Source organism: Python bivittatus, unplaced genomic scaffold (genome assembly GCF_059951505.1).
Source record: "Python bivittatus isolate LINGU-HERP-01145 unplaced genomic scaffold, Pbiv_v1 ctg000020_np1212, whole genome shotgun sequence".
In the NCBI taxonomy this organism is placed as follows: Eukaryota; Metazoa; Chordata; class Lepidosauria; order Squamata; family Pythonidae; genus Python; species Python bivittatus.
The window spans coordinates 36,357,736-36,383,123 of NW_028277030.1; the positions used below are offsets into that span (position 1 = coordinate 36,357,736).

Here is a 25,388-nt window from a genome sequence, read left to right on the forward strand (position 1 = left end):
TGGCTGCCAATAGTTAAGTATAGCTATCACCTATTTGCCAAACATGCACCCTGAACTCATGATGGTTTCCCTATGTGCATGCACCCCTATTTTGCTGAGTGGGGAGGGAGACCTGGAGGTTAATATGAGGCATCCTCCTGCCCGAGTACAAAGTTCTGTCCCCTGATTTCTGGGCTGCAGGACCATCAGGGAGCCTGATTAATGGAGCAATTGTGGATAACTCAGTCATGGGCCCAGCCTTGAGAGGATGAAGTTCACTCTTCTGAGCTGTGCAGTGTAGCTTTTTGTGCACTGCTCCTCCTGGTTCCTGTACCAGGTAAGCCTGTGCACTGGACAGCAGTAATGAAAAGCCTAGGACGGTCTTTGCAACAGATGTGAATCCAGATAGTGAGGCAGGCTAATTGGGAGGAAAGAGCAGCTGTCTCTGCTGGCTGGCACTCCCCTTGGCTTTGGGCAGAATAGCTTTTGCTTGTGGGCACAGGGACAACATTAAAATGTTAGGGTCACTCACCTTTCTATTGTCCTGAAGAAGAGTGATTCCTGGTCACTTAGTTCTATGGAGGCTCCTTGCCCTGATTTGTTGGCATCACCCATATCCAGACTTGCCCACAGAATCCAGCAGTGGATTCTAGGGTAGGTGGAGAGTGATAAAAAGAGCCCAGTCTTAGTCACAGGCTTAGGTTTTGTGTGGGTAAGCCCCATAATATTTCCATTCTCCCCCACTTTGCTTGCAACCCCTTGGGGGTCACTACCCATAGTTTAAGAACTCACATCCTAATCCTTTTTGGACTTTGTTTTGATCCCATCCTTCATCTCAAGAAGGTAATGTTGCCCATACAATTATTTATGTTTATACTCCCTTGCAAACCCTGAGAGAGGGAAAGAGGTTTTATTTTGAGTTCTCAGCTACTGTTATCTCCATTGCCCTGGAAAACACATTTTTCTTTAGTACATGGATCAGTGATAGGATGTACAGAAAATAATATTTTGTGAATATTCCTTTTGGCTATCAATTACTATAAAGTTGAGCAACCTTTTGGTAGTTATGGTAGTTTTTGACATTTTTTGCAGTGTGCAGCTGGAATGCCTCATAATAAGTATGCATATATACTACTTGCTCAAAGATATCTTCTTTGCTTTTTTGTCAAACATGTACTTCTGTTGTTCACCTGTTAGAGTGTGGTTTTCTCTTTATGATAGGCAGGGGCAAAATTTGTTCTTCCCAGATGTTGAGCTCTCCCATCAATCTAGCCAGCACAGTCAACATTCAAAGATGATAGAATTCCACTCTAACAGCATCTGGATGTCCACCTGTTGCCCACTTTTGCCTTTGGACAACCAGCAGAGAAGGCACATTTCAAGTTTAAAAGCCTGGCTAAACAAACTTATTTTTGACTAGTGTCTAAAAGAACACAAAGGGAACACTAAGTGAGTCTCCTTGAGGAAAGTAGTTATTGTCTGTAGAGGGAAGAGGGAATGACCTGGAGGGACAGGAGGAAGAGCCACTGCCAAGATAATGATCAGATAAAAGAGGACTGAGTCTGGGGCAGGAATGTAACCTAAGTAAACATCTTTTACTTTATCTCATGAAGATAAAGGGAGGGAAGGGGGAAGTACATTCAGACTTGCAAGATTCTATTACTTTAGCTTTACAATAAAAGTACTGACCTATATGGCAATGGTTTCCTAGTCTGATCTGCCTTAAAGGGCTGATAGTGTCCTACCACATCTACCACATAGCTTTATCAGAAGACCTTCATCAAGATAAACAAAGGGCATGGGTATAGTGTCTCGCATTATCACTTCTATCTTTAACCTTCCAGCTAAAATACCAATTGGGCAGGCTTCTCATAAATTTGTGACTTTTGAACAATATTGGGTTACAGTTTCTACCATTCCCAATGAGGATGGCCAATGGCCTAGAAAAACTTTAAAACCCATAGAAGCTTTGCTGTTTTTTAATTCTAAAAATATTTTTGGAATAGTTATCTTTTTGAAAGATAACCAGACTTTACTAGGTAAAACGGTTTTTTAAAAACTCTGAGTTTTACAGGATATCTAAGTATTTTGGAGAATGCATTAGTGAAAATTGTTTTATTATTAATTATGTAGCTGATAATTGCTGCAATTAGGGTCACTAGCTTTCTTTTGTCTACAGTTTTTTTAAAGGCCCATTTTTGTGTATACAGGAAAATTAAAAAGGCTATCCATCTTGAAGGTTGACCAGAACAGGCTTATTCAATTAACAGAAGCAGTAGGAAACTGTGAAAGTCTTACAGAATTAGTTCTTACAGAAAACCAGCTGCTGGTAAGTATGTTTTTAGCTCTTCAAATGATGGCAGTAATTAATCCTTTTGCCATGTCCTGACTCATTTTGACTGCAGAAACTTTATTTTACAACCTTATGACAATTACAGCGAAGTACAAAACAGCTAAATTACTACCCTTCTAAAGGCATTTTAAACACAATATTGAATAGCATGAAGTTATAGTCTACAAAAAATGTCAGCTGAACGGTGAATGAGAAAGTTAGAGAGAATAGCATGAAATTCATTTCAAAGCAGTTTCCCTTGAATTTGGTTGTATAGTAATACCAAATTATCCAGCAAAGATTAGTGGTGTACATGAGAAACTCTGTGGATGGAAAAAGCTACCTCTGCTTTAAAGTGTAAGTCCTAATGATGGATCGATACATGATCTTGTACAGGATATAGTAGGATGCTGGCATGCTGAATTATTTTCTTTCTGTCTGTCTGTCTGTTATAACTTTATTAAGTTTTTTAAAAAGAACAGTAAAAACTAACAAAAACTAATATTGAAAGAAGAAGAAGAAGAAAAAAGAAAATTTTAAAAAAAGAAAATAGTAAAGATCAAAAGTGCAGAAAAGAAAAGAAAAAAAATTGACTTCCGACCCTCCTTGTAACAGATATAAGTAACAATATACATCAAACTCTTACTCTAAATTTAAAACATAATTTCCATTATTTCTATTAACCCATGTTATTTCTAATCATCAAGCATGCTAAATTATTTTCTGGCCTTCTCCAAGCACCTCTCCCAAACTTACATAGCATTTCTTAATGTAATTTATGAAATAATTTAAATAATAAATATTCAGTCATTTAAATAATAAAGATTGGCTAATAGCTTTGGACCACCTACCCCAGAAAGAAATCCTGTTTAGCAGAATAAATGATAGGTGCAAAGAGATAAAACTATCCCAAATGATTTTGGAAGGAGGTGAGAAACACCTTAACTAAAACCCTTCCAAATCTGATGTTTGATGATGTGTCTTTTAAAAACTGACAGTTTTTAAAAGCATTGGGATTTTAAAAAATTAATTCAGAATGCAAAAAACTCACCTGGTACAAGTAATTTGCTGGCTGTGGTCAAAGAGCATGATAGGAAGGAGGAATCAAACATTCCATTCTCAGTCAGTGAATTCCACATTCCTGGTTTCTAACAAACATTCTGAAAGAATCTTGGACTATAGAAGCACATCAGATCTGATTAAAATTCACTTTGATGTCAATTCACTCTGTTAGTGGTGTGCAACTGACTGAATCCTGAACCAAATGAGGCTGATTTGGATCTATTTGGGAGAGAACTGAACTGAAGCAAGACTCCTTAGAACCCTCCAAATGCAAATTTGTGAAATTTCATCAGTGATTCAGAAGTGGAACATCTTGGGAATATAAATAGTATATCTGGAAAAAAATGTATAGTTTCTCCTTAAGTTCTGTGTAAGGAGAATTCTAAGGTGAGAGGTGGGAGAGATATGCCATTTTGTCTTACAACACTGGGATCTAGTCAAGGTGAATGATTTTACAGGATTCTCCAATCACAGTAGTTTGAGGTACAGATGTGGGTGTGAGTATGGGTCTGAAATATGGTAAAATTAATTCTTTCCTATATTTTTAAATTATTTCAAAAAGTGTAATTCAGTTCTAATAGGAACAATAAAATTGTAATAGTTGATTTGAAATAATAGTGGGAGACACAGAGGATGAGATTCATATTCAGGCTCTAAGCTTGCTTGAATGACTTTGAATTATTCTTATGCATCAGAAGTCTTTCTGTCAATTGCCAGATTGTCATTTGCATCTGTGTATGCTCCCTGATTTTATATTAATATATCCTTCCTGACCATATCAGCAAATTGTATGCAAATTCCCTTGTTCATTTGCTGCAACAGATTTTGCTGGTTCCAGGTCAGTGACAGAGATAAAAAAGTAGTTTTATCACCTTCATAGGATAGAGTTATGGGATAATTTGTCCAATAAATGGAGAAGAAGTTAAAACCTACAGAGGTGAGGAAGGAGAGGAGTAAGAATGAAACTTACTCCTTTTGGTTTGTGGTATGCTAGAGACAGATGTTAATAGTAAAATAAAGGCTGTAATTAATTCTCCCTGTATTATATGTTGCCCCAGCTTGAGACTAATCACTTAGCCACTGTTCCAGAATAAGGCAAGTACTTTGAGAGAGGGAACGAACCACAGTAGTAATCCTATCTAACTTGCAATAATGTATTTTTATGAGTAGAATAACCATGGATCTTTTTCTTGCTATGTGAATTGCCTTCATTTTTCTTGTTCTCCTGCGAGTGGAGAAGAGAAGAGAAACAGTGCAGGTAGTTTTAACTCTTGGTCTCTGAAACCATGAAAATCCTAATTGGAGGATGAGGACCATCACCATGTAGGATAAGAGGCTTCTGAAAGAGTGAGAAATTGCTCCAGACTGGGTGTGACACTCTTTTAAAATAAATATTTCTTCTCTCAGTTCCCACATTACTCAGGACAGTGTTGCAACTTTACCAATAATTCTGAGGCTGCAGGTGAGAATACTGACCATACTTCCTTCTAACGCTTTAAATGTCAGATATTTGAAACTATTCATTGTTACTGCATTAGAACCCCTCTTACTAAAGTTTTTGGCCATCTTAGAACTCAAGATCTATCAGTTCATCCTTCTGTTTATATTTAAAGGTGTGATTTCTTAAAAAGTTGCAGCATCTTTGTTAGCTAACTGCTTTCTTTGCACAGTCAACTTACTTTGAAATTCCAGTAATATTAATTGCTGACATTGTTTTGTTTCAGACTTTGCCAAAGAGCATTGGAAGGCTAAAGAAGCTGAATATATTGAACGTTGACAGAAACAAACTTGTATCTTTACCTAAAGAGGTAATCAGTGTTCATTACTTTATTTACACTGGGGAAAAAATGAAGTATCTAGTTTTTATTCAGGTAGAATAGAATGGGAGAGATTAAGCTGTAATGCCTGATGAATCCTTGAATAATTGAAGAATATAGATGTAATAAAGTCTGCATGGGGAATTATGACCAAATTGGACTAAACTGGACCTTTACATTTACTGGTGAATGTACTGTGACTGATGATTGTCTGGAGATTAACCAAAATAATTAAGACTTTACCTCCTAGCCTTGGGCTTCTCAGATAAAGAAAGAGGACAGCTGTTACTTGTGTCAACATCTTTTCAGACTGTAGGTGGAAATCTGAAATACTATCTTAAGTTTTAAGAAGAATTGAAGGCCAGGTCATTTTCCCACAGCAATGTTCTGGAACATTAACTGTGGATAAATTTGGGGTGCTCTGTCAAAATACTGTCAAATGTCTCTAGCTATTAGGAGTATTTAGCTTATTAAAACTAAAATTACTATGTAGAAGTATATCTCGAGATTGCAGGTTCTTAGGCAATTGTAGCAAATCAGTTGAATAATAATAATACCTCTTGGATGAAAACAAAATGCTGTCTGCGACTGCTTGATTTTTAACCCAGTGAGGATACACTGCTGAAAAAGAATCATCACAAGTTGTTGTTTTTTTTAAGTTGATATAATGGAGGTACTACTGTTTAGCGGAATGTGAAGTACCAACTCATCAAGGTTAATCAGTGCTATGATTAATCTGAATGTTACACAGGAATATGCCTTTTAACAGTTTTAAACATTTTGAGTTGTCTACGTTTTGCCAGAACAAAACCTGATCCAGTTTAAGCATTCCTTATTTTATTGAAAGAAATCTTGAAATGTTTTGAGTGTTTTGGGCGTAGGAAACAATGGGATCACCCCCCAAAAGGCTTCCTGCTTCTTTCTTTTCACCCCAAGATCAAAAGAATAGATAGCATAGTAGCTCATGCAAAGTGCTACTACTGGTGGGCCAGCTTGTGAAAAAATTAGCAGAGAAAAAAGATACATATTTTTTTAAGATTCCCATTATGGAATCATTAGTTTCATCCTCCTCCTGTACTGCCCTTTCCTGATTTAAAACACAAGTGTAGCCTTCTGCTTTGCCCTAGAGGTTTCTAATTGAAAGGAATATGAGAAGAGGTTGCTAATCTGGCTTGAAAGAAAGAAAAAACACAGAGGCCTTACTTTCTCACGCATCTTTTTCAAGTCAATTATCTACAGAACAGGATGACATCCTGGCAAAAAATGAATTGGAGTCAGTCTATTCACACAAATGGGGTTTCTTACAGAAATGTTTTAAAGCAAACCTCTTCTTAATCAAAATCATAAACCTAGCCCTGAGGACAGTCAGGACATGGACTGTTTCTTCTACTCTTGTTTTTATAGGCTTATCTGCAAATGTATCTCTTTTTCTCTCTATCTTTGGCAGCCTCGATTCTTGAACACTGTCTCCAAGATCACTTATGGGGTGGCTGCATCTAGACTACACAAATCCAGGCAGCCACTACATGGTTTGTAAGAGAGACAAACAGTCTGCTGCCCTCTACAGGTCATTAGGTTGATAGATCAACAGTCTTTGGGGGGGGGGAAAAGAATAGAAATAAAAATTGATTGGATGGAATGCCTGGACTTAACAAGACTACCCCAGCACATATTCTCCATGGCAATTAATGGTGGCTTTTCCCACAGTTGGTATTGTTCAGTTTTTTTCCATGAAAAGCGACCAGTCACTGTCCTCACAGGGTTGTGTGGTGGAACATAGTCCTGTTCCAGATGTGTGTTAAGGGCACACTTTGGGGGCAGCATATTTTATGCTGATATGATTTCCTCCTGGCTCTGAGATGAGAGGAAAATGTGGCAAAGCAGCTGTGTGGATAAGCCTAAACTCACACATGTGAAGTCCAAGTTTCCCATAGCCTTACCTTCCAGTTAGTCAAACAATGGCACAATCAGTGGAGAAAAAAATCAGATCCAGAAGAGCTCCTTCACTGTATCATGAATTCCTTAAATGCCTTCTGCTTTGCTCCAGAACCTTCCCCCTCCCCATTTCCCCAGCCTAAGCCAGTAACAAGAAGGACATAACCTGTCCTCCTTACTGTAGTGGTCCAGGGAGAAAAAGTCAAAAAGGAACAGTCCAGTTGCAAGAAACTAGAAAGCTTCCAATCGCATCAGCTAAAACAGCACAGAACATTTGAAACAATTCCACTCAAAGTGTTGTTTCATACTCAGACCAAACCAGCCTAGCTTGTTTCATAATTGAACCAAAACTCACAAAACATGCACATTTTATTTTGACTATGAATCACTCAAAGCAGCTGTTCAAGCTTCAAGTGTTTAGTACATCCCTAGAGGAGAGCTGAGGACTTCAGGGGGAAGAAGGAATTTGTAAAAACTACCTCTCAAATGAATCCAGTTAGTTTCCTAAAATAGCTGCTATTCTTTAGTCCAAGAAGAATTTCTTCCTCATACATTTAGCCTACTTGGTTCTCTCTGTTGCAGCCTCAAGCAACCGAAGGATAAAAAGATTAAAAGAAATACTTCTGGTGGTGAATTTTGTTTCCAATGTGGTTGTTTGATTTCTGTCATTTGCTTGAAGCAAAATATGAGCATGTGCTATAAATAAGAAAAGCTACACATGGTGTGAAAATCAAACAACCAGAAAAGATTTAATTTATTGCTTTCAGAGAAGAAAGTCAATACAGGCAAAAGAGAAAGGATGGTAGGAAATCAGCGACAGACAGGAATATAAATTCTGTAGACTAATGGTGGCAAGGATGTTGGCCTTGAAATCTGATTTGTCTTACTTAAAAGGCTTAAAACAGTATATAATTATTATTATTTGGATGAATGTGATACTGCTGTAAATATTCCCTAAAAGTCTTTTATAGTCTGCTTCCCTTTCAAGGTGAAAGGAAACACTTGGTCAAAAGTTCTTCCATCTGAAGGATTCAAAGCTGGAGACATAAGATTTGCTATTTATTGCTTGCAGGGTTTTTTTTTGGGGGGGGGTATGTTATTCCATCTTAGCTATCTGAGATCTAGCATAGGTATGGGGCAATGAACATATACTGATCAGGGGAACCTCTGAGCTGGTAAGAATATCAAAACAGTTCTGTGTACTAAGGACCCATACTTTTATATTGTCTTTTACAAATATACATTTACTCTATATAGCTTAGTGGATGCATTTCTCCCGGAATTTAGACAATAATCTATCTCTGATCTGCCTGGAGAGTTTATTTTGGTGAGGTGAAGTCTTAATAGTGTGGAACAAATCTGAGAATCTGACCAATAGGATGCAGTCCTATAAATACATCAGCAATGATTACACTACAAGAGAATAATTACTGAAAGCAAAGCAATATTTTCTCTTAATTAGATATAGCAAAACAAATTATCTTCTTAACTGAACACAGCTGAAACATGATTATAGAATTCTACTGCTTTGAGTAATTTAGTCTTCTCTTGAGAGATGTTCCTTACTCCACAATATATCATGGGTAAAATATGTTTGGGCAGATGGAAGTAATATTTCCTGCTCTTCTGAGATCAGTAGTATTGAGAGTGTTAGAGTAAAACTGAACTAGTATTGCGAGAATGAATAGATATGATATTTGACTTAAAAGATGAGCACCATACGTATGACTAGGACAGACTGAATGGATTTTTTTCCCTTTTTCTTTTCATGCTTATTTTATAAGGCTATCAGAAGAATGGGCTACAGATCCCACCTATACTTTTCTGGAGTAACCAAAGATAAAACATGGCTACCAAACCCTACGGAATAAATACAGTGGGGCAAAAAAGTATTTAGTCAGCCACCAATTGTGCAAGTTCTCCCACTTAAAAAGATGACAGAGGCCTGTAATTTTCATCATAGGTATACCTCAACTATGAGAGACAAAATGAGAAAAAAAAATCCAGAAAATCACATTGTCTGGTTTTTAAAGAATTTATTTGCAAATCATGGTGGAAAATAAGTATTTGGTCACCTACAAGCAAGCAAGATGTCTGGCTCTCACAGACCTGTAACTACTTTTTTAAGAGGCTCTTCTGTCCTCCACTCGTTACCTGTAGTAATGGCACCTGTTTGACCTTGTTATCAGTATAAAAGACACCTGTCCACAACCTCAAACAGTCACACTCCACTATGGCCAAGAGCAAAGAGCTGTCGAAGGACACCAGAAACAAAATTGTAGACCTGCACCAGGCTGGGAAGACTGAATCTGCAATAGGCAAGCAGCTTGGTGTGAAGAAATCAACTGTGGGAGGAATAATTAGAAAATGGAAGACATATAAGAACACTGATAATCTCCCTCAATCTGGGGCTCCATGCAAGATCTCACCCCGTGGGGTCAAAATGATCACAAGAACAATGAGCAAAAATCCCAGAACCACACGGGGGGACCTAGTGAATGACCTGCAGAGAGCTGGGACCAAAGTAACAAAGGCTACCATCAGTAACTATGCTGCCAGGGACTCAAATCCTGCAGTGCCAGACGTGTCCCCCTGCTTAAGCCAGTACATGTCTGGGCCCGTCTGAAGTTTGCTAGAGAGCATTTGGATGATCCAGAAGAGGATTGGGAGAATGTCATATGGTCAGATGAAACCAAAGTAGAATGTTTTGGTCTTATCTCAACTCGTCGTGTTTGGAGGAGAAAGAATGCTGAGTTGCATCTAAAGAACACCATACCTACTGTGAAGCATGGGGGTGGAAACATCATGCTTTGGGGCTGTTTTTCTGCAAAGGGACCAGGACGACTGATCCGTGTAAAGGAAAGAATGAATGGGGCCATGTATCGTGAGATTTTGAGTGAACACCTCCTTCCATCAGCAAGGGCATTGAAGATGAAACGTGGCTGGGTCTTTCAGCATGACAATGATCCCAAACACACCACCTGGGCAACGAAGGAGTGGCTTCATAAGAAGCATTTCAAGGTCCTGGAGTGGCCTAGCCAGTCTGCAGATCTCAACCCCATGGAAAACCTTTGGAGGGAGTTGAAAGTCTGTGTTGCCCAGCGACAGCCCCAAAACATCACTGCTCTAGAGGAGATCTGCATGGAGGAATGGGCCAAAATACCAGCAACAGTGTGTGAAAACCTTGTGAAGACTTACAGAAAACGTTTGACCTCTGTCATTGCCAACAAAGGATATATACCAAAGTATTGAGATGAACTTTTGATATTGACCAAATACTTATTTTCCACCATGATTTGCAAATAAATTCTTTAAAAATCAGACAATGTGATTTTCTGGATTTTTTCCCCCCATTTTGTGTCTCATAGTTGAGGTATACCTATGATGAAAATTACAGGCCTCTCTCATCTTTTTAAATGGAAGAACTTGCACAATTGGTGGCTGACTAAATACTTTTTTGCCCCACTGTAGATACATGAGATTGATTGATGTCTTCTAATGCAAAGATAGCTACATAGTCAGATAATTGTTTTGTTGAAAAAAGGCAGAAGACAATAATGAATTATACCAGCATTACTTACCTATTTTGTACACAACTTTGCATGTGATAATATATAGATTTTATTTATACACACACACGCAGGAGGTAGTTTTTCACCTAATCTGTTGAACTCCAGAGCAAGCACTGAGGAAGCATTGCAGCAGCTGGTAATAATATAAGCCTGATTCAGTTTCTGAGGCTTTCTGCTTCAGTCATGGGATGTCACAAACACCCACTCCATGTGCCAATATGCTATAGTTTGCCACTGCAAATGCTTCATTAACTTTGTTAAAAGTCATATTTTGTTCACTAACCAGATCCCTTTAAAAAGTGCTATCTGTTCTAAATGTAATTTTTATGTCATGACTGGTTGTCTCAGAGTTTGAAATCCCATTTATATGTCTAGTGTTACATAAACCAGCTATTCAAGCTTCTTTGTTAATCACAGTCATCAGTGCTATTTACAGGAATATGACTGTATACTGCTGGGTGTAATAATGAATGTGAGCTTTTGCTATAAAAAGTATTGGGATAGAAACCTGATAAAACTCTGGACGGATAAGATCCAGCAAGTGATATGTTTAGGTTGCTCTAACTGGAAAGGATTCTAGAAGCGATGAGGATTGACTTGGGGATAGAATTCAGCAGGCAGTCGCGTTCCATAAAGGAACATCAGGTTCTTCGATTCCTGCCTATCAGAAATCTCAGTAGAAACTGAGGGCTGGTTCATTCATACAAATGTGCAGTTCCTTATTTCATCACTCTGCTGAGCAGTTGATGGAGTGGGAATTGCTTTTCATAAGACACTGTCAGAAATGCTGTACAGTGATATAAAAGTCATGATGCTTGATCTTTGATTCCTGCTTTATGTTTACAAGTTATTTTTCTGTTTCACTTGATGGACTTCTCTGTCTATAAACGTATTCTTGCTCCCTTTCCTGAATTACATACTTTTGTAAAGGGTATAACACTGGCAATAAACCTCTATTCTTGTATGACATAAATTCTCCTAGTTTGTGTGGCCACTATATGCTCAGTTCTGAACTCTAGTAACTTACCTCATACTTGAAAATGGAAACAATACAGAATCCTTGTTTTCTGGGCTTAGAGAACTCCTGAGCTCCTGGGGTGGGCATTCTAAATTTCTCAATTACTAAAAAGACAGATGGTTGTATGGTGGCAGCTACACAAATTATATTTCAAACTGATAAACTTTGCCAAATACAGCACAAACTGTATTTGTGATTCTGGTGAATCATCATCTAATATAGAGTGAAGTTAAAACAAGTATTTGTTATTATAAGAGATGTTTCATGTTTTTAAACATGCAAGCAATTTAGTAGTGGGAGGCTTCTCCTTTGTCATATCACTGAAGTCCTTTGAAGTCTATTCTTCAGGATTTCTACAAGCCTGGAACAGATCTTCTCCCATCTAGAATTAAAATAATTTTCCTAATTATATTTGTCTCTGTTAGGTTCCCCAAAAATTCATTCACATTAAACAGTTATCACTCTATTTGTGATTGTCACAGAGCTTAAAATATTCTTGCAGTGAGATGAATTATTTTCAGAACCATTTTGAATTCAAAGATACAAAATGAATTTAAAAGAAGCTCAGATTTGTTTTGCCCACCCTTCAGAATCCTAAGTGTTCACCTAATAGACCCAGGCAAGTTTCTTGCATATCAGGATCAAAATTTGTTGTACTTGGGATTTATTTGTCCCCAAAGAATTCTGTAAATATATTTAAAATAAAAGTTTGTTTTTTAAAAAGAGAGAAAAATATGTTACAACAAAGGCTTACAGTTCACAGTTGAAGCTTTACTTTTGGGGCTTTGTGTCTTCAGTAATAACTTAGGCAGAACTGCATGGTAGTGTATCACCTAGTTTGTACCCGTACTTAACTGCATCCTGTTATGGTTTGAGTTTCTCCATTTGCTGATATTCAGAGTGCACCATGTGTATGCACATACTAAGTATTTGGCATTGTTCTGCCCTACTTAGCTAAATTTCATATAAAAAGCACAGAGAATCCTGAAGGCATGCCTGTATGTCAGTTTATTATATCCATTTGCGAAGAATGGGTGGCAAACAACTACTTACCAAAAGCAAGTAGTAAGTATTTATGAACCCTGCAGAATGCATGCAGAAATAATTTGGGGAACTGGTCATATCTGACCCAAAGTTGGGGAACACTGTAACATTTTGGATCGGTGATATGATTGTGACAAGATTAACTTTTTATATATTGAGAGTTTCTGTATTGTGCATGGCTGGCATCCTCACAGTATTAGATGAGCTACACCCACACTTCATTTTGTAAAAATTAAATTAATGCAAATGCTGAGTTCTGTTGTCATTGTATGTGTGTGTGTGTGAAAGCATGTGTGTGTGTGTGAATGGCATTGTCCAGTCTCTGTATACAGTACAGTAGTCTCTGTTAAATCAAACAATTGTATCTTGTGTTTTTCTTAATTGTTAGCTGCTTGGAAATTTGAGTCAGGTAACTCTTGTCATTGTAAGTATTGTTCAGCCCACAGTTTCACCAGTTCCCTTCATCTGACTGCTTTCAATGCATGATGATTCAAACTGGCTGGCTCCACCACTGCACTTTCATTGCCCCGAAATCTTGAATTTTCCAGCTTAAGAGACAGGATGCTTTCAAGAAGGCTGCATGGCCAATCTCATTCTGCTTATGTTCCTGAGGCACAGTTGTTCAAAGCGAAATACTCCTTGTGCACAACAAGGCATCATCTAACATTCACTAACCAAAATAATTGTGTGCAGGTTTTTTTAATTTTAGAGATATTTCGGTTAGACAATTACAATACTTCTGTTATAGCACTTTACCTTCTGCAGACCGACAGAGCACTTCCAGAAATTTAGTGCATGGTTTCTCACTTCTAATAATAGTCTGCAACTTAAAAAACATAATATACAATCATCTTGCTTTTGCTTTCACTCTTGTTTCCTTGCATGAAAATAGGAAAGTGTACCTGTTCATAATGGAAGGAAATATGAAAATATTTGTTGATGACATTTTACATAAATATTAAACTGTGATGAAAAGTGTAGTGATTCTTGAAAAGAATTTCCTTTATAAAGGTAAAAGATGAAAATTAGTTTAGACCACAATGGAATTGGCTTCTACAGCTCGATATCATTTATTCAGCAATTTAAAATTTTATTTATTGGATTTAAATATAGCAATGTAATTTTGGATTTATAATCAAGACTTAGAGGTGGCTTTTAAGTGGCTTGCTGATAAAAGGATTGTACCCACATTCAAGGAGTTCAGCTCCTTTTTAAACTGGTGGTTAGCATTTGTGGTAAATACAGTAGAACTTTTTATCCACTAAAATGGACATTTGATGGAAATGCCATCCATATTGTACATCTCATAAAGGGAAATATGATTGCATTTGTCATAGAATGCTAGCCATCTTAAAGTTAGGTTTTCAGCTGTGGAATTAGGAAGTTATGTGGTTGTGAGTTCAAGATGCATACTGTCAGCTACATTAAATTTCAAGCAGAAGACACTGATTTGTCGCAGTAAATTAAAAATATTCTTCAACCTATACAAAGTAACATAGAATAAACACTTTTTTATTTTGGTAGAGATTTTATAGAGTAATTACTTGCTAAAATAAAACTTTTTAGAATTGCTAACTTATTAATAGAGCAACTTGATTTGGTACAATTTAGACCACACCCAATAAGCGAGGTGTTTCCTCCTCCTTCTTCTTTTTCCTTTAAAAAAGAAAGACTGATGTTTGCAATTGTGTTGGAGATTTTTGGTATTAAGTCTTATATATTCAAAGTCTAAAAGCCCAGTTTGTCTTAATCCATTAACTGAAGTGTCTTTAGTATATGGCAGACATGCAGAAATATATGTCTTTATATTTGAAATACTTTCTGTGAGTAGAGTGAACTGAAGAGGCAAATGCTTTGCCTTGGGCAAATAGGCTTGCTTATTGTATTTCAATACTGAAACGACACCACTCTCAAGGCATTCCTTATAATTTGATCTTTGTTCACATATGGGAAGAAAAAATTATATTTGGAAGCTGAATACGAAACAGTGGCAGAATAATTATTATTAGACCTGCAATTATTAGAGCAGTGGAGTGATCTGGATTGAAAGGGGAAAAAGTGATTTGGAATGTGCAGGGCTGCTCATATTGCATCTGTTGGGAGCTCCTTAAAGAAGCAGTATCTTTTTCTGAGTTTACACACAAAAAAACACTAATTTATTACCGTGACTTCTATATCACTTTGGTCTAACTGGCCCTAATCCACTTACAAATGAAACAAAACAAACAAAAGGAAATCTACTTGTGTCACTATTTACAACATAGACTCATGGCACCCTCTTGTTCTCCTGTCACAAACTTCATTTCTTCTGTTCTGAAAACGTCTTTTAAAAAGCTGGATCCTAATAAGCTTCTAAAAAAAAACCACCAGGAAAGGATACCATCTCACCTCTAGGGGCAAGCTGTTTCGCAGAAGGTTTGCTTCCAAGCCATCTCCTCTCAAGTTTCCAGATGGGTGAAGACTTCCATCATTCACACACTGCTAACTCTTATGGGGTGGGCAGAGTTTACCCTTAGTATGTAGTCTTAAAGATAACTAGGTCTAAAGCCATATAGGGCTTTATAAGCGATAATCAGCACCTTGAATTGCATATGGAAACAGATTAGTAGTCGATGCAGCTCCCACAACAAAGTGCACCAAAAAAATCATGGGTCTGACCTGTTATCAAATGGGCAGATTCACCTGTAGTGAATTATAGTAGATTAGCTAAAAGAAAACGGACAGGAGTAACAGCACCTCCCATTCCAGGAAAGATCACACTTGTCATACGGCCATAACTAGATGAAAGCCTATTTGGCCACAGCTCCACCTTTTCTTCAGGCAGGAGCCATGAGTCTAGGGATATGACTAGTTGTAAGGCTGCTCTTTCAGGGGGAGCACATGCCCATCCAAATGTGAAGTTGATATTGTCCTGGAATCAGTTCACTTCTGAATTAACATAGTCCATCTTGCTTGCATTAAATTTGAGCCTGTTTTTTCCCCACCTGAACTCTTAACAGCCTCCAGGCACCTAGTCACACCTCCTACTGCATCTCCTGTTCAGCCTCAGGTGGAAATATACAATTAGGTATTAACTTCACATTGATGATATCTCACACTGTGTGAGTAGATGACCTCTCCAAGTGGCTTCATGTAGATGCTAAACTGAATAGGAGAGAGCACTGAACTCTGGAGCACCTCAATGTCAAACTTCCCTCCTTGTAGCCTAGGCTATAAACGGTTAGTCCAAGGAATACAAATCGAGGAACTCATATGAATAATATTATGAGAAGGAAAGTTAAGGTTACCAAACAAGAATTCTGGTGAGCACTCACTTTTGAAATGAAAATCCTATATATAGGCAATTTAGGGCTGTAAAATTATTGCTTCTCAAGCTGACAAAAAGTTACTGAAATAGGGCACAGATGCAGACTGTCCCACCTTCACAAAGGAATTGAGCTTCTAGCCACCTATACTGGAAAGGCTTCATTTTATCCTTTTAACAACAACATCTCTTTAATAAGCTGGGTTGAGAGAGGATGACTGGCCCATGTTCACCCTTTGAGTTACCATGCCTAAGAATATGGGTCTCTCCAATCCTAGTGTACCACCTTTAACCACTATACCGCACTGCATATGGTACAATTCATGTTTTTTAAATCCTTTTGGTACTTATTGCAATCTAACCCGTGGCCATCCTTCTCCATATCTGCAGTTTGATGTTACAAGACATTAAAAAAAATCTCAAGATTGCTGTCTAAGTGAAATGTTGCATGAACATAAGACTTGATTATCCTAGTTACCTAGTATCTCCTTCATTTTTAGTAATACAATCTTCTTTTCTTTCTATAAAACAGATTGGCGGGTGTTGCAGCCTAAATGTATTTTCAGTACGGGACAATCGATTATCTAGGATTCCACCAGAGATATCTCATGCCACAGAACTTCATGTTCTTGATGTAGCTGGAAACAGGCAAGTGTTCATATGTGCTCTAAACCTAAATTAATTTTGTAGTGGATTTGAATTGGCAGCTTTCTTAACATTCCTACTGTGGGAATGGTGGGCTGGGGGTGGGGGGAATCATTTGCAATCTAATGTCAAAGGCTGCTCCCAGTTAAGTCAAAGCAATATTGACTGATGAATCAATATCACTGGATTATTTATAGCCACACAGAATGGTAATAACAATTGAATTTTCAAAAACACAAAGATGTTATACTCTTGTCCCTGGGAGGATGCTTCAGGCCAGTGGATGTAGTGGGTCCCTTTCGCTCACTCACTGCCAATGGAAAGGAAGTTACGCAAACAGAGAAGTTAGTCCTCAGCTGCATAGTCCATCACCTTTCCTATTCAGCTAGATGCACCCTGAGGTTCCCTTATTTAGCTTCTGAGGATTCTGTTCTGACTATACTTTTAAAAGTAGATGCACATTTTCCTGTGAAGAAGAAAATAAGTATTCCAAGTTTAAAAATCCCTTACCATAACTATTTCAGTAATATCAGTGAGCTGATGGTGACTGAATGTGTTCTTGTCTTCTAGATTTTTTTAACTAATAAGCCTAGCCTACAGCTCTAGCATTTTGTGATAGACTCCCTTCCCAATATAATCAGTTTAGCTTTTTGACATCAGCTAAGAGGGGCTAGGTGTTGCCACAACAGATAGTTGGAGGTCTGTACATTCAAATAACTAAAATATAGCAGCATCCAGATGATCTTGACTTGGAATACCTAAGAATGGTTGAACTTGCTTAGTACTTTGAGGGGTGATTCCCACAAATGCCAAGGCCATAGATGAGACTTGAAAGTCTGAGGGGAAGCAGAGGAACATCTCAGAAGAAGACAATGGCAAACCTTGTCTATATTGTTGCCATTGACATGTCCATGTAGTTGCCAGGAGTTGAGTTCCACTCAAGGGAGTCTTCACCTTTTTACTGTGATAGGTTATGGGATTTTCTGTTTGTAGGAATAGGATAAGCATTAGTACTTGGCTTGAAGCAGTTCACTACTTTGCACTTGCATTGTTTGGGTCTAATATAGCAGCACTTGATACAGAATTTACTTGTATCTCTCCTCCGCTAATTCCAATATACAAAATGCATGAAGTATGAATTGGGGGCCAATTGAGGGGTAGAAAAATAATCCTGCCCAAAAGAAATACAATGTTTGATGATAAACAATGTGATATGTAAATCCCAAGTTCTTTCCTGGGCACAGAGTATGTTTCTTATTTATCTGTCTCCACATCATGAATAAACAATGTAGTAAATCTGTGCTTGGAACAGCTGATATCTTACAGACTTTAGCATAACTACATAAGAAATCCTAAATTTGTATGGCACTGCAAGGGGAATATTTGCTAGGGGGCTCTTACAACATGAAAAGATAAGTTTGTTTTACTTTTTATTTGAAATATATTCTCTTTTCTTTCCAAAAGGGGATAGTGGATTAATTTCTTTGTAGCACAAGCAACAAATATGCTGCAAAATTCTTTATTGTTTTGCTTTATTCTGCGTAGCTGGATAAGAACTCCTATAACTGATTCCTTGTTTTCTCTGTTAGGTTGATACATCTTCCCATGTCACTCACTAGCTTGAAACTGAAAGCTTTGTGGTTGTCTGATAACCAGTCTCAGCCTTTGCTTACGTTCCAGACAGACACAGACCCTGAAATGGGAGAAAAAATTTTAACATGTGTTTTACTTCCTCAAATGCCTTCTGAGCCTAGTTGCCAAGGTAAATATTTTTGGAGATCATTTTCATGTGAAGCAAAGATGGCTTTAGTCTGGATAACAAGAAAAACCAACAATCCTCCTTTGCCTTCATAACAGCATGGACATATACAGTTGTGTGAAAAAGAAAGTACACCCTCTTTGAGTTCTATGGTTTTATGTATCAGGACATAATAAAAATCATCTGGTCCTTAGCAGTTCTCAAAAGTAGGTAAATACAACCTCAGATGAACAACAACACATGATATATTACACCATGTCATCATTTATTTTACAAAAAGCCGCCTCCATTTTCTACAAAAATGGCTTCTCCATTTTGGCTTTCTTTTTGTAAAATAAATGATGACATGGTATAATATGCCATGTGTTGTTGTTCATCTGAGGCTGTATTTACCTACTTTTGAGAACTGCTAAGGACCAGATGGTTTTTATTATGTCCTGATATGTAAAACCATAGAACTCAAAGAGGGTGTACTTTCTTTTTCACATGACTGTATAAAATATTTTAAATGTACAAATTATGAAAGATGTTAGTGTTGTGGAAAATATTCTGTTACCTAATAATGAAGACACCAACAAGTAAAGAGAAGGTTCTTTTATTAACGGAACAAGGGCCATTAGATCTCTCCCACTTCCCTTAAGCAAGGGTAGGAATATATTTTCTTCAGTTATCTTGTTTGTTCCTAGTTTGTTACATCAAACTGGGTAAATCACTTGTTTTTGAAGAAATGAAATATATGTCAGTGGAACACCCCTAAGCCCCTTTCCATTGGCATACATTCCATATACAGGTGCCATTTTAATAATAATAATAATAATTATTATTATTATTATTATTATTATTTATTAAATGTATATGCCATACAGCTCCTATCGACTCTGGGCGGTTAACCAATTTTAACCCTTTCCTAAGCTGAAAATATGCATAGTTGAACAAAATAAAATGGAGTTTATTAATGCGCAAATGTATGCTTTTTATTTCACAACAGTAAGTTTCAAGAACTGAAAGGTTATTAAGCAACATACGTTTTTACCAGATCATTGAATAGAGAGTTTAGCAGTGGAAAACAGTCTAATAGTGAGGACTCTACAGCTAAGGGCATCATCCAGTGATATGACCAAATAAGAAATTGCATAATAGGCTAGTTGCCAATATTATATGAATACTTCATTTGACAAGATCTTTGCAGTTGACCTCTCAAGTGAATGTTGAATGTTATTTTCAAATAGTTTTCTATCAAGAAAAACCTTGGCATTCAAACTGTTGAATACGCAGTGACATTCACCTCTGACATACAAATTTGCTGTCTCTACTTGTCTCTGTCATAACAGATAATCTTCCCCGGTGCGGCGCATTGGAGAACTTGGTAAATGAAATGTCAGATGAAACATGGAATGAACGGGCAATAAACAGAGTCAGTGCAATCCGCTTTTTAGAAGATGAAAAAGATGAAGAAGATAATGAAATGGTGAGTTTTCTATGCATATTTTGCTCACAGTAGCAGTGGGCTGTATTACATACGGTTTGTGAGCCCAGTCTGTTTTTTTTAAATCAAAGCCTTTTTGTTTTAAAGACATGACTGTACGCTAGTTTTCTCTTCTTTTTACTTCTTTGGTGAGGAGGAGGAGGATTTGGTTTTCCCCAAAGCCAAAATAGAGTAAGAACTCTTATGAAAGGTGCAAAGTTTTGTTTTTGTAAGCAGTGGTCTCTGGGAGATTTCTACTGGTCCATCTGCTACCACCACCACCACCACCACCCCCTTTTCATCCACCTCCCTGCTGTCACTTCCATTGTCTAATTCGTAACCATTTGCATACAGTACCTTTGAACTACCAGGAAAAGTTTGGTATCCTGCTCAAATGAAGGAGGGTCTGGTGGGAGCATCTGTCACTGTACTTATGAGACCTCTACTGAAATACATACATAAGCACATCCAAAGTTGTTCTGAAGGAAGCTCAGATGTCAAGCAGCAACTAATCATGCTTCCAAATTGTAACTGTGTGATAGGTGTGTTTGTCTGGCATTCAGACATAAGATATTCTTATGTCTAAACCCAAGCCAAAACTTTGGCTTAGCTTGTTGTGTGAACCCAGGCTTTATGGTTTATAAATTGTAACATATAGCTTGGTTATGGGAACCCAAGCAATTGTTAAGAAAACCATAGTTAAGAAAACAATTTAGTAGAGTGTATTAACCAAGTCAGCATCTGAAATGATGTGTAGCATGAGCCTAAAATAAATTTAAATATATATACTAAAGGAATGTTCCTGCTTTGAAAATTCATCATTACGTTTTTAGTTATAGAAATATGATTTTTTTCATATAATTAGATAATTGATTAAAGAAGACCAAAATGATTCTACACTTTCCTACCCTAATTAACTAGTGATATATTTGAAAAATTAATGTTTAACCACAATCTCTGACTACTCCAATCTTCACCCTCCCTAATCAGTAAGGCTGATAAAAACCTGCACCCTTTATATAAAAACTATGCTCCTGTCAAGCAGTGAGGATTGCTATAATTCATTTAATTTCATCAAAACGTATTAAAATGTTAAGGACCATGTAGTTCACAGACTTAATGTTATTAACACTAAGCTGTTTAGACCTCATATATACAATAAAAGACAACTTTGTTGATTATATAATCATAGCAATTGTTCAGTGGTTGTTGAAATTACATAAATATTATCAGGGCAATTTTAACTGGCACTGTAACAAGACAATTATTGATGGTAGAGTAGTGGTTCCACAGTGGATGACTTCCTTTTAAACAATGGTAAAAATACAATATTTGGTACCATATAATGTTGTGAGGCACTGAAAATTATTTTGCACTCCAGTAATCTTACAGATATTAGAGTACAGGTAGTCCTCACTTAACGACTGTTTGTTTAATGATGTTCAAAGTTATAGTGTCCTTGAAAAAAGTGCTTTATGACCTGTACTCACACTTATGACTGTTGCAAACCATTGCACCCCCCCACAATCACATGATTGCAATTTGTGAGCTTTTTTGCAATGGTCATTAAGGAAATCACTGTGGTCATTAAGTGAATCATGTGGTTAAGTGAATCACCATGGTTGTTAAGCAATTCACGTGGTCATTAAGCAAATTCTGGCAAAAATGTCCATTGGGGAAGATGGATTCGCTTAATGACCACAGCAATTCACTGAATGACCATAATAAAATGGTCATAAAATCAAGTCCAGTCATGTGGTGACTCATTTAACAACCACCCCGCTTAATGACAAATTTTCTGGTCCCTATTGTGGTTGTTAAGTGAGGACTACCTGTAATATCAGGTTGTGTTCTTATCTTTTGGTTATGTAATTATTGTGGCTTATAAGACAATATTATAGTATAATTCTTGTATGCTTGTAGATCTGGCTATTTACATATGAGAACTTGCAACTGTGGCTACTGATATCTCTGGTTTATTTCCCATAGTACATGCTATAAAGTTCTGAAGAGCAGATACATCTTGAAATATTGGATATAGCATCTTAAGCAAATATCCACAACATTTATATGCACATCTCTTCTTCAGAAGTAAATATTATTGGCATAATTGGCAGGTAAAGCATGAATAGAACTGAATAATCATCTATAATTTCTGGAGGTAAATTGGACCCAGAGCCCAAGTATTCTTACAAGATAATCAGTATATCAAATTGTCATTTCATGACCAGTAATACTTCACCATAGGACAACATGCTGTTGGACAATGTTATTTAAGAACCACAGTTTTCTTTTTCCCTTCATACACTTTCCTGGAGCATCAGATTCCCATATTATGGCATAAATCTCTTTTTGAAACTTCTGTGTTTCAAATCAGTTTGCCATATATCTTTGTGGCAGAATCTGTTGTTCAAGAAAAGAAGTTTTCTTCTATTTCTTCCTGGTGAGATAGGAATACTCTTTTGAAAACAGAACAGATAACTATACAAAATCCATAAATTACCTGCTAGAAAAAAATGCTGTAGTAGAACAATCATTTTTATAAATACTTAAACTGGGAATGGTGAACTCAGTGGTAAAAAAACTAGTCAATCTAGTTTTAAACATTTAATCTAAGAGCAGTTCAGTTAATATTAATCCCATCCAGTGCTGATATCAAGTTAGTCATGTGCAGGAAGGTCATGAAGTTTGTAGATGAAACAGCAACATTTCAGCTTCTTGAATACTAGGTTTGTGCAGCCCATCAGCTTTGAAAGGGAAAAGGTCTTCTGCGCTCACTTTGATATTCATGTAGAATCTGCTGGCAACTCCTTAAACACCTGTCTTTTCCAGCCGCTTGAAGGAATTGCAGACAGGTGCTTCACAAATACCCTTGCATGCTCTAAAGCACCTTTTGTAGATTGTTTCTCTGTAATACAGCTACAGCTGTTAGATTTATTTCTTGCCCCAGCTATTAGAGTAAATAGAATGAAAATGATTACCTATGTTTCTTTTTCACAGTACACCTACTAATAAATCTTTTAGTGGTTAAAACTGAAAAGCCATTTAATTAATAGAGAAATACAATTTTAAGAAGACAGACACAAGAAATCATTTACTCCACTGTTTGTTTTTAGAGGACACTTCTAAGGCGAGCCACTCCACACCCTGGAGAATTAAAGAACATGAAAAAGACAGTGGAGAATTTACGGAATGATCTGAATGCTGCTAAAGGACTGGATTCAAACAAAAATGAGGTCAATAATGCCAATGACAGAGTGACCACTTCTGTGTAGAGCCTCACCTCCTCCAGATTGTTACTCCTGTGTCTTCCTTCTGCTGTTGAAACATTACTGTTGCATCCTGGAAATGCCATCCATTCAACTCTCATGTGTTTTTGACCAGAAACCCAACTCATCTTGTCCTTGTGTCATTTCTTGGGAAGGTGCTTCTCATCGGAAGAAAAGTCCCTTACTTCATTCCAAGCATTTGAATGCAGAGGGCACAACTGCACTGAGAAATGCTTTCTACACTCTTGTCCTTTGCTTGCATCTCTCCTGTTTGTCTGCCAGTGAATTTCCAGTGTTGTCATTTTCATAGATTTTAAGCTGTTTGTTTCTTTTTCTTTTCTTTTTTTTGGATAAGGGGAGTACACTATTATAGAACCTTGGTTGGTTTTCTACTAAGATATTCTCCTCAAATCCCTTTATGGCTGAAGTATTTATATGGCTGTTTGACGTACCATGAAAAGAACTAATTATATGGAGAATTTATACTTTTTACCTCCTTGGCAGCTCAGATGATGTAAATTTTATAATTTTGTATAGGAGTTTCATAACAAAAACAAATGTTTTTAAAAGAAAATTTAAAAAGTAGATTTTGCTATTTCTATTGGATTAATTCCAAAGATGTTCATATTTGTCCTATTGCATGTGCCTTAATGCAGCCTAAATCAAGTTAAACAAAAATGTAGTGAGATTAGTTAAAAGCAGGGTGCCTCTTTTGATGTGTTATCTTGTGAATAATTAACTTTTACTCTCCTTTGCAAAAGTTGTTAAAGGCATCTTTTTTCTACTATTATGATGACACTAGATTCTCAAGCTCTTCCTGCCTTGTGATATTATTCATTCACAATTATGAAAAATAAGTTTGGCTGCCAAAGCATTGCAGTCGCTAGAATTTCAGTGCCCATCTTTAACTATACCATCTGTAAACAAGTTTAAAAAACTGAACAAAACACACAGCAGCAAGTGCATATGTTGTGGAAACAAAATGTTATGTGCTATTCAGGCATGATATTCTCATATGTTTGAAAGGTTTTATAGGTATATAAAACCTAATAAATACTTTAAGAAACATAATGGCTCAATAACTTTCATTTTAGCAGAAAAAAATTCTGTGTTGGTTGTTAATTCATTTGCGATTTATTTCATATAAACCACTTCTCTTGGCTAACTCCTATATTATAAAGTTTATAAGCACGGCTCAGCTTTGTTGTTAAATGTGAGCAACAAATTCCCAAGGAAGCTACCAAATATTAATTTGCTGGATTCTGACATTTTCAGACTTAAATAGAATAAATGTTCCTCTATAAAGTAGTTTTGCATTTTCCGGTAGCCTGGAAAAAGAATGAATAAGTTGATAATTCAGCTTGTAGCTATATTTTCGTTCATATCTTGGTTGTGACATGTGAAAACTGGCTTACTATGGCATTATCCAATAGAAAGAAAAATGGAAAAATCCACAAACAACCAAATGGCTTTTGTAAATCTACTACGCAGTTCCTAATACACTAGAACTCTGGATAGTATACTTTACAGAACATGATGTAACGTCTCAAAGTCTTATTTAATATGTGAACGTTCATGAATATATGAAGCTGTGTATCTGGAAAATGTGTGTGTGTGCGCGCACACACATGCATTCAACACTTGAGTGTAATTTTAATTTAGGGGAAAATATACAGAAAAACCCCAGTACCTGAATATAGGTCACAGGCTCTTTCCTTTATCTCTGAGAAGAAGAGAAATATTTCTCTGTAAAAGAAATGACATCAGTTTGCCTAAGGGAAACCAAAATGCAGATTTTTCTGCAGAAGTTTCTGTCTATAAAACATTGTGAGACTAGTAGAAATGAATTAAAAATATTTAGATGAATTAAAAATATACTTTAAAAGACAGCTGTAAAGAGACCTGCATATGCTTAGTGCTCCATATGTTTTTGATAAGAAGCATTTTTTGATATCTTAAGAGCTTGCTGCAAATAGTTGTGATTTCTCTGCTAATAAAAATGAGTCATGTTTAGCAGTTTCTTCTTCATACTTTGCTCATATTTTTGGTACTAAAACCCATGAATGCACAATTTTGAGTTGTGTGATCAATTTCTTCGAGTTGACTCATGAGGTCATCCTAGAAAGCACAAATCTAAATAAATTGTAAAGTCAGATAAAAGTAAATTGGTGCATAATTTAAGATTCA

At 36.7% G+C, this 25,388-nt stretch overlaps 1 protein-coding gene across 1 annotated transcript in view; it reads left to right on the forward strand.

The window, feature by feature from the left end:
- Window positions 1-24,272, forward strand: part of LRRC1 (leucine rich repeat containing 1) — a 134,189-nt gene extending 109,917 nt beyond the window's left edge. Inside the window, exons 16-21 of the mRNA XM_088137040.1 lie at window positions 2,190-2,308; window positions 5,098-5,181; window positions 16,596-16,711; window positions 18,298-18,470; window positions 19,799-19,935; window positions 23,049-24,272. Of these exons, the coding sequence (XP_087993166.1) occupies window positions 2,190-2,308; window positions 5,098-5,181; window positions 16,596-16,711; window positions 18,298-18,470; window positions 19,799-19,935; window positions 23,049-23,207 (788 nt within the window). The 3' untranslated portion in view covers window positions 23,208-24,272. The remainder of the gene's footprint in view (window positions 1-2,189; window positions 2,309-5,097; window positions 5,182-16,595; window positions 16,712-18,297; window positions 18,471-19,798; window positions 19,936-23,048) is intronic.
- The last annotated feature ends 1,116 nt before the right edge of the window (window positions 24,273-25,388 follow it).